Here is a 9930-nt window from a genome sequence, read left to right as displayed (position 1 = left end):
CACACAAAAAATACTCTCATAGCTTTAAAAATATGGTCGAACCCCTGCTTTTGTGCATGGGAACATTTAAGTTGCTCTCCATGGGGGGGGGCAGAAATTTAATATTGTAATCCTTTTTTAGAAGATAACTGAAGGTCTTCCAGCATTGGAACAGCATGAGGGTCTTACGGGTTTGGAATGAATTGAGGGTGAGAAAACAATGACAGGATTTAAATTTTTGGGATCTATCCTAATAAGCACATTTACTGTATATTATACATTTACATTCTTCATCTGTTTGTCCAAGTATTCATGAGACAGTGCAAATTTTTGAAGGATTAAATGCCCATCACCTTTGCTTTCCTTTAGAGCAAGTGCTCAACACAGAGACCATTTGTAGCCCAGGTCAAGACTTAGCAAAAATCGGATGAGTACATTTTCAGTGGGTCCAAAACATTTTATTCTGCTTTTACACTACACAATTTTAGCCCTGATTCTTCTGTAATTTAGCCCTGATTTGCCAACACTTAAAAAAATGAGCCTTGAAATCACAGGCTTGTTCAAATGAATGATCACAATGTGTGAATTTTTAAGGACATGATCTAAGAGATGTGTTGCAGAAGCCCAAGAACAGGTTACACTTCTAGACTTGCCTGCGAATCATGCAGTCATGCAGTGTAAAAATGATTTATAAATGAATTATTTTTAGGTCTGTTGGATTTTCTGGAGTTGTAAAATATGTGGGCAGCATTAGGCCGAGTGAAATTGTAATTGTATATTTTTAATAAAATATAAGATCATGTAATTAAAGTGCCTTTAAATCTAATATCACAAAATTAAATCCCAAAAAGAAACCGGTTTCGCAAACATTACACCCTTCTGCAACTGGGGTTTGGCTTTTGGGTTTTGATGGTTAGCATGGGTAGATGCTGTAATTACACATATCTGAGGACAAGGAAAGGTTTCTCCATTAATTTTGATTTAATTGTAGGTCTGTACTCTGACAGAATAATAAATGATTTGTAAAAATATCTAAATCATTAATATGTCATTATATAATAGTAGTGTGTCACTTTTAGTTTCTTTTTTGTTGTTGTTGTTGTTGTTGTTGTTGTTGTTGTTGTTTTTTGCAGGATTCTGGTGGTTTTCTCACGGTTTCTCACAGTTTGTCCCTGACTGTCCCTTTATATGAATCAGATTGCATGAAACAATTGAAGAACCACTGCATTTTAATCGCAATCCAAACAAACATTCTACATTATATTATATATAATACACTATATTAAAAATATACAGCAAAAACAGAGTCGTCTGACCTTGAAAAAAGTGTTAATTAAAACATCTGCAGTAAAGCAAACAGCAGACGAGCTAAAAGAGAACACAGATTCACTCTCTGCCAGCAGGTGGTGCTTCTGCGATAGAACGGTTCCTTGGTTACTGCTATAAACAAAGCAGAGCTGCGCTTTTAAATACTACATTAATATGCATATAGCATACATGGACGTAAGATATAAAGAAGATACCATCTAAAGTTTTCTGAGGCCAGTCAGTTTCCCTCAAAGATACATTCGTATAAACCCCTCACTCCCAATTCAGTATTTAGGTTTGTCTTTGTTCTTTGTTCCAATATTTTGTGCATCGTGGCCAGTGACCTTGCTTTGCCTGCTGCAGTATTTTCTCCTGTTTGCATTCATTTTCAGTGTCTTTAGCTTCTGTTAACAGCTGTTTAAACTCGGTTTATTTGCCCAGTTAAAGAATTAGTTGTGCGATATTAATATTCTCTAACCATTAATCAAAAATGTATGTAGTTAACAGATCTCCTGTCATTTCAGGAGGCTGTCTACATTGCTCAGCCATTTGTATTGTGCATTTTTTTGTTTTTTGGGGGGGGTTATTGTCTACGTAATTCAAACCGGTTTACAGTTTGAATCAGTGTATCACCCAGCAGTTTGTTTGTTTACCAGTTTATATATAATTCACCAGTGCCTAATTTTTAAAGGCCTCTTGAAATTATGAAATGGATATTTTTCCATGTCTGCAGTCATTAGTCAAGGATGATAAACCGCTGGAAAACACAGCAATGTTTTAAGCAATGTTCCACATAAAGCAAGGAATAGAAGAACGTTTTGTCATTTTTTTCGAATAGAGTAATTAGGCCTATTTGGCTTAATGTAGTTTACTTTCCATTAAATATTTGTAGCAGGTGCAGCAGAAGACAAGGGAGGATGTGTACAATTGCATTGTTGTTCGGCTCGGCTGAGACAGCCATGCAGCGTGAATCGCTTCGTTCCTCTGGTCGTGACTTCATCGCTCTTTCACTCTTCTTTTCTGGAGAGGACGGTGACACACGCTAGTCTCTGTCTCTGAGTGGTGCCTGCCACGGCGCCGGACAAATTGCACGTCGCTAGAAAATGAAGACTGCTCGCACTCATAGAACGGATCTCCTTTTCCTTGGCCTGGAGGGCTCATCTGTATTCTGTGAGTGCTACACATGACCAGCGTGTGCAAATGAAGCTGTCCTGCTCCTCAGCCACAACAGACGTTGTCTGAACAGAGCAGAGAGAGAAAGATGAGCTCTCTGTATAAGTAAAGCAGCAAAATTACCATGTCTTTACTTGATTTACTTTCTCTCTCATGCTCCTTATATCATCCCTCCTTCTTTTCTTCCCATTAGCTGTGATAAGTATTACTCATTTTATTAACGTAATGAGTAAATGTCATTCAAGTGTGCCTAAGGTTGGTATTAACCTAATAGTATCATCTTATGATGTGTTCTTGAGATTTTTGATCTCTTCTTTTTTCCTTTTATGTAATTAATAGATTCCGTGGTGCCTAATTTTACTCAATCACAGTTGAATCAGTCACATTGTCTATTACCAACACATTACCGAGATAAACATACTCTGTCTCACTAAACAAACATTGCAAAGCCCAGCTCCTCTGTTGCCTATTTCGACAGTGTTAATTAATCACCATTGTTTGTCTGAGCAGTATTCATGAGCACGAGGCCTCATTTGGAAGCAGTTCTTTGGGATCGAGGGCTTTTGGCACTCTGATGAGAGTGAACATTTCCTTGTGCATTCAGAGAAAAAGTAAAGAATTGCACTTAATTGAAAACTCCCAGTGGGAGTTTAAAGAAGACACCAGCCTCCACCCACTGCAATTATGCTGAATTTGTAAATGATTGTGCTGATGATATTTTTTCAGGGTTTATGCGTAGCTTATTATGTTTGCACTCATGTTCTACAGCATATTGCTATTCAGGTCACTATAGAGACTGCATTTCTTATAGTGGTTGTAGTACTTATTTCTCGTTTATTTCAAATTTAAAATTTTTGCTTTTGCTACTTTTTTTTACAGTACATGTACTTAGATGTACTTACAATATACTTATGGTATACTTACCCAAGAAAGTACTGGTAATAAGGTAACTTTGTGGGGTAGGGTTAGGTTCAAGGACAGGTTCAGGGCTAGTAGCTGTTACCTAGTTATTGCATTTAAGTGCATGGTATATACAGAAGGAAGTGCTACCAAATAATCAAAGAACCAATCTGCAGATTCTACAGAATATTGTTTTAACTATCCAGTTGAAAGATATCAAATTTCCATTATTGGAAATTTCATTTTTTTCGAACTACTTATTACATTACTAATTATTTAATTAACCAGCAGTCTGTTAGTTTTGTTTGGCATGTCTATATATTGACTCCCGCATGTTTTGAGATGATCAAAAGAGCCTCTTCAAAAGTTCACTATCTATTTTTTAAATGCTCACATTTGATTGATGACCCTGAAATAAAGCAGCATCCTAAATGTTTCGCATTCATTTCATATCATAACATTTCCTTGAAAAATCATTAGTGATTCTCAGAAATTAAAAAATTCTTATCTTCATGATCTTCGTTCTGATCTTTGTAAACAGTTTCCTGGAGATTTTTCAGTCAGTGTTAAACAGTCAAGCATCTTCCAGATATCCCAGAATACCCATTAAATTTGCTCTGAACTCGGTGGTGTCCTGCCTGCTTCCATTCTCTGTTGTTCTCAGAATTTGACATTTCATCAGAAGACTGTTATTTTTCCCCTCCACAATATGATTTATTTAGTGCAGTCAAGAGACACAGAAAGAGACGGCCTGTAAATAATTCAGCAAGGCTCATATAACACCAGAGAAGAAAAAACGCCTTCTTCCCCTGCCCTGCATTAATGCTTAACATCTCTGATATTTATTTATTTATTAGAATTTTTATAAAAATTTTTGCACAAGCTCACTGTAAAGTCTATTATGGGGTGTGATGAATTCAAGTACATAGTGAAACGTAAAGTAGTATACTAATAGTGACGTATAACATTATCAGACTTTTAACAGTATTTGTTTCACCATACTTTCGGAACAATTGGCGTTTTTCCACACGATAGCACTGATGTTTCGTAGTGAGGTAGTTTCTGACCCGAGTCACTCTTGAGCGAATCTGTTCCAGGAACAGTTTTCCTACAGGGCTGTAACAGGAGCCGTGTTCACCTCTGTTTGTCTGGAGCCGTTGTGAACTCATCAACGTGAGTTTAATGAGAGAGAAAGAGGCTCTTATGTTCTTCTCTCTCGTACTCCGGTCCAAAGAGCAACATCTGCTGTAGCACTTGATTCGAGTGTATCCTGTGGAAGAACATTTTTCGCTCCAGCTCTTTGGAAGCACTTATTGATATGGAAAATTTTTGGATGTATCAGGTAGACCGCCGCCACGGTGACGAGGTGAGGAGTTCATTGCGTAAATGTGCTCTGGGTTTATTTTTCGATGTTTCAGTATTTCAGAAATGTTCGTTTGAATGATAATCCATTGTGGGGCTGAGCAGTACTTATACATAATTACAAACAAGGAACAGGAAATCTTTTAATATTTGATCCTAATGCCCTCTATTTGAGGCTATGACTCATTTTTTCCTAGTATTTCATATTTTGGCCTGTTCTGAGAGACGAGGCGTAGTTTTGAGACGGTAATACAAGAAGACAGATCTGTAATGTACTTTATTTTTTGTAATTGTTTCCTTTTGTTTGCCAGCAGCAGTCATTAAACATGTCACATTCATTCACGTAAAACTCACATTCATGCATGTCTTTCGATTTTAGCACAATTTTAACTAACCTCATAATCAACCTGCTTTGTTTTTATAAATTGTATTAAATTGTATGTTTGTTTATTTGCTTTATTTAAAAAAAAAATTACTTGACCCTAATGTACTCCAAATGTCTCATAAGTAAATGTAGCTTTTGTATTTCTTCAGTTGTCCAAAATAATAGACCGTAAATCATGTCATATTAATGAATGTGTCTCGTCTGTCCAGTCACCAGGCTCAGGCTCCACCTCCCCTCAGGGGGCGGAGTCTTCCAGCCGTCACCTGCCGTCACATGAGGGGAGTGACAGCTTCGAGTCTCCATCTCCTGCCAGTAAAGAGGTAGGAGGCTATGAATAAACCTCCAAAACTGCGCTGAAATTGGATTATGCTTAAATATTTTTGCTCTAGGAACTTAATTAGACACGTATTACACGCCACTGCATTAGAGCCCTGATTCGGTCTGATTTAGAGGTTATTACAGTTATTATAAATTGTCCAAGTTGTTAAAATAGACTAATTGGAGCAGATAAAGTTTAAAATTACTAGTTAAAAAAAAATAAGTTTTGCTATTGACTGTGTGTGTGCTTGTTCATGCTACATTGTGGGGATCAAACAAGGATAGTAAAACCTGACATTTTTGACAATGTGGGGACTGGCCTGTAGTAGGGAAAAAAAATTACAAATAGTGAAGTCTAACAAAGCAAGTCATGGTAGGTTTAGGATTAGGTTTGGGTTAGGGGAAAAAGACATAGTTTGGTCAGTAATAAAGTAATGTGTGTGTGTGTGCTCTTGATTTTATTATTATATTTATAATTTCTTATAATTTAGTTCTTAAAATAGTAGCAGTTCAGTGCATTATGTATCGTCAAACCTAAATGTAACAGCTTGCCTTGAAGCATGTTGTATTGAGCTACTTGTGTGCTTGTTCTTGCATGTGCAGTCAAGGAGAAGTCTTGCTTCATTTCCGACATATGTAGAAGGTAAGACGATTTCCTGTAATTTCCTTTTATTGCTACATTACCTATTCCCTTCCAGGTCCTCAGCTGCTGAGAAGAACTCTACTGAAATGTTCATCTCCTCTCTGTTAGTACCAGGCCCATGTGACCCAGAGGACCTCATCGACGGTATTATCTTTGCTGCTAACTACCTGGGATCCACCCAGCTGCTCTCAGACAAGACACCCTCCAAAAACGTGCGCATGATGCAGGCTCAGGAGGCTGTGAGTCGCATTAAGGTGAGGTGAAACGGTTCTGTCTTTACTCCGCTGTTGTAAACTTGTAAGAAGTAAACCTGGGCTTCTATGAATCAACCTCAAGACATTTCCTAAACAATGCGTGCTTCAGGAGCAGCATAGATGTTCCAAGAAACCAAAAGTGACAGTTTTAGGACAAAAGAATGGGATTTCATAAGAAATGCAGAGCTGTGCTCTATACGGAGTATGTATGTATTGCGCAAGCATTTTATTCCTTGGATACAACATGATTAAGTTGCGTCTTGCTGTCTTATTTTGTTGTTCAAATTGAAAAGTGAGCTCACAGCAGATGAAGAGCGATGATTGTAAAACAAAGAGTGTGTGCGGTCGTCTTGCAATAATGAAATGATTCTGTAGTCAAATGCAGGGACCTATCCCATGATTCTTGTTCCTAAAGGACCAGAGACATTTACCACCTCCCTCCTCTTCATCCTCCTGCAGCATAAATCAGCCATTCGCCCTGTCAGCTGCATTACTCAGCATTTTTTACCTCCACCTTAAAAAATGCAGTGAGCCCAGCACCTGTGCCATTTAGTGTTCCTTCAGCATGTCCCTTTGTATGTACATTTTGTGTTAAAACGTTCAGTTAGAGATTGCTTTTTGGTATGGCACATGACAATATCATAACGATTGATAGCAAATTATTTTAATGATGAGGTCTCTGAATGGAAACTGACATAAGCTTCTTCTATTTTGTTAGCTTTCCTGAAAAGATCAGCTTGGATTTCAATGCTTATTCAGTATGATGCATAGATTAGTAATTTTGATATTTGAATGCTTTCAGTGCTTGTTCAGTTTGATAACATGGTAATTTTCATACAGTATGATACATATGTAGTAATTTTGATGTTTGCCAAGGATTCTATTTAACACTGTTATTAAATGATTAGCGTTCATAAAGATTATATATGATTGCAATCTAACTGTAAAATGGAGGGAATGAGCTGCACAATTTAATATTCACTACTACCAACTTATACACAGTGTATATATGCAAAATTGATTGATGGAAATAAATAATATAGCATCTGTTTGTTCTGGTCTACAAAATATTAAATGATACAATCTTCTTAGCAGTTAGTTAAAGAGTTCCTCAAATGAATGTTGGACAAATAGTCATGTGAAACACACATATAATATTTCTGGAATAAAAGTAAATATACTCTGACTGTAGACTGTCCGATTTAGCAAGTTTGCTTAAAAGTCAGTGTCAGAGACGTTCTCACATTTTAATGACTTGACCTAAAAAATGCATTAGTGATCTTGTTAGCAAAGAATGACAAATGGCGCAGGTTTATAACAAAGATTTTTTTTTATACATTTTATACATTTTTTATGACGAAGAAATCCCCATTTTCAGCAAATGCATATGGGTTATACAAGTACCACCTTTTTTTTTTTATCTCAATTAAAGACGATCATAGGTTATGAATTGGGTCACACCTCATCTGCATGTATGAGACTTCGTACTTTGTCCCGTACACAGTTATGAGCTCAAATTACGTGAAGGGTGTTTTTAGTAGACTGTAAGTTTTAATGCAGTATATAAAGCAAGATATCTGAATCAATACGCCCTGCCTCAGCTGCCATGACGTAGATCCTTCTTAGATGGCAAGTTCAATGCATTATGCTGGCAAGTTTGAACTTGCTCTTGATCTAATTTTGAGCAGAGCTCATCTGTGCTTTGTATAGCTGATGTTTTATGAGCAGGACCTCTGTAATATAAAACCAATAGTTGGCATGATATTAAAAGTACAAATGGGCCACCTGGTGGATGATGGCGCAAATTACCATGAAACGAAACCAAAGGCGACATATTGTAGCAGGGTGGTGTCTATTAAGCTTGGCTTGGTGTCATCTGGATCCATTCTAGTCACCCCACACCAATAAATATCCCAGAAGTCACGTTTTAGATGAATCTTGTTGAGAAAGAAAGATTCCCCAAATGTGATTGGTCTTGCTGAGCTCTGCTTTATCTAACAATGTTCCTGTCTCTGTTTGTTCCATGCTAAGCAGACGGCCCAGAAATTAGCCAAAAACAGGAAGAAGGTGCAGTAATTGCTCATGGGTTTGGTGTTTTGTTTTTATTTTTGTTCTTCGTCTTCTCGTTTTGCCTGGTTTCAGCACTTCCGTGTTTTCATATTTCCTGTCGCTCTGCCATTTTTCTGAATCCAGCAACGAGTCATGTACCTGTGTCTGTCCGCACAGTCTGTTAGCCATTGTTCATTCCACACCAAACATTGCCTCAGTTTTACCACCAGATCTTACATGGGAAGTCGTGAAATTTAATGTCAGGAAAGTCTAGTTTGCTGGATACAGAAAATGCAAGTGATCTTTACTTCTTTTTTGTATTCTGTATTTTTTCTTTCTGAGGTACTGTGCTGTGTTTGTGACTGTTTTTAAAGGTGTTTATCTGGCACAGCATGTTTTGCTCTTCTCTTGATCTTTTTTATTCGGCCTGTCCTGCACTTGGAAAACTCTCACAGTTTCTCTCTCTCTCACTCACTTAAAACTGAAACTCTTCAAATGAAGAACAAAACTAACCAAACTAACCCCATGCCAACTCGCAATACTAGCTGGCTTTAAATGAAAAAACGCAGGTTATCAGAGTTACACAATGAAGGAGAGAGTGTTAAAGAATTTGAATGTCTGGCCAAATGTTGATGATGCCAGGCGTAAAGTTGCTTGCACGCTCCTTCGTGGCATCTCTGGGCCTTGTCAGCGCTCTCTGTATCTTTCTGTTTTTCTCTCACTCTGTCCCTGTCCCTCTCGGTGACTGATATTTGTGTGGCTTTCTGTCTTCAGGCTCCAGAAGGTGAAGCTCAGCCCATGACGGAGGTGGACCTATTCATCTCCACTCAGAGAATCAAAGTGCTCAATGCAGACTCGCAGGTACTTCATCACCTATAAACATAAGTTTGGTTTCACCCAATAACTGTGCCGAGCACAGTAAAAGCTCTCATTTTTTACGTTTTACCAAAACTGTGCAAAATAATAGTGCAGAGCACAAGGAGGCAGTGTCTGGACAGAATATCCACGTCTTACAGAGGTCATGACCTTAATTATTTTAGTCTTAATCATAAGTTTAGTCATTTATCAGACGTTTTTATTCAAAGGGACGTACCAAAGAGGGCAATAAAAGCAATCAAAACCCATTAAAAAAGAGCAATAATGTGTGTTTGTCTTATGCTGTACATGTAGCAAGTTGGAGGGTTATAAATAAAACAAAAAAATGGAATCATAAAGAATAGAAAACACTAGTAGAGGGTCTTTTTTAGATAAAAAGAAAACAAGTAGTAGAATAGATCAGTTAAGATAAAATGATAAAAGCAGATAAATACTATTGTAAAAAAAAGTTTTCAGTTGGTTTTCATTAGAAATAATACCTATATTCAGTTTATGCAATAAATTGACCAAAGTGACAGTGTTCAACTGTTCATCAAAGATACCTGATAAAATCACACCACAGGAATAAATTGTAAAAATATATTTAAAAAAAAGAAAACATTTAGGAGATAGTACTGATTGTTGGAGACTATGTGGGGAGAGGCGAGCTAGCCACTATCATATTTTTTTGGGCATGTCAAAAA

The 9930-nt window shown here is 37.2% G+C and overlaps 1 protein-coding gene across 1 annotated transcript in view; it reads left to right on the top strand.

The window, feature by feature from the left end:
- The window catches only part of LOC122344736 (amyloid-beta A4 precursor protein-binding family A member 1-like), a 16420-nt gene that overhangs the window by 3976 nt on the left and 2514 nt on the right, over positions 1-9930 (top strand). Inside the window, exons 3-7 of the mRNA XM_043238288.1 lie at positions 5231-5427; positions 6029-6068; positions 6177-6322; positions 8357-8389; positions 9146-9232. Of these exons, the coding sequence (XP_043094223.1) occupies positions 5231-5427; positions 6029-6068; positions 6177-6322; positions 8357-8389; positions 9146-9232 (503 nt within the window). The remainder of the gene's footprint in view (positions 1-5230; positions 5428-6028; positions 6069-6176; positions 6323-8356; positions 8390-9145; positions 9233-9930) is intronic.

The sequence above is a fragment of the Puntigrus tetrazona genome, chromosome 5 (genome assembly GCF_018831695.1).
Source record: "Puntigrus tetrazona isolate hp1 chromosome 5, ASM1883169v1, whole genome shotgun sequence".
Taxonomy (NCBI): Eukaryota; Metazoa; Chordata; class Actinopteri; order Cypriniformes; family Cyprinidae; genus Puntigrus; species Puntigrus tetrazona.
The sequence above is the reverse complement of the archived record's forward strand: the minus strand, read 5'-3'. Positions and strand labels throughout refer to the sequence as shown.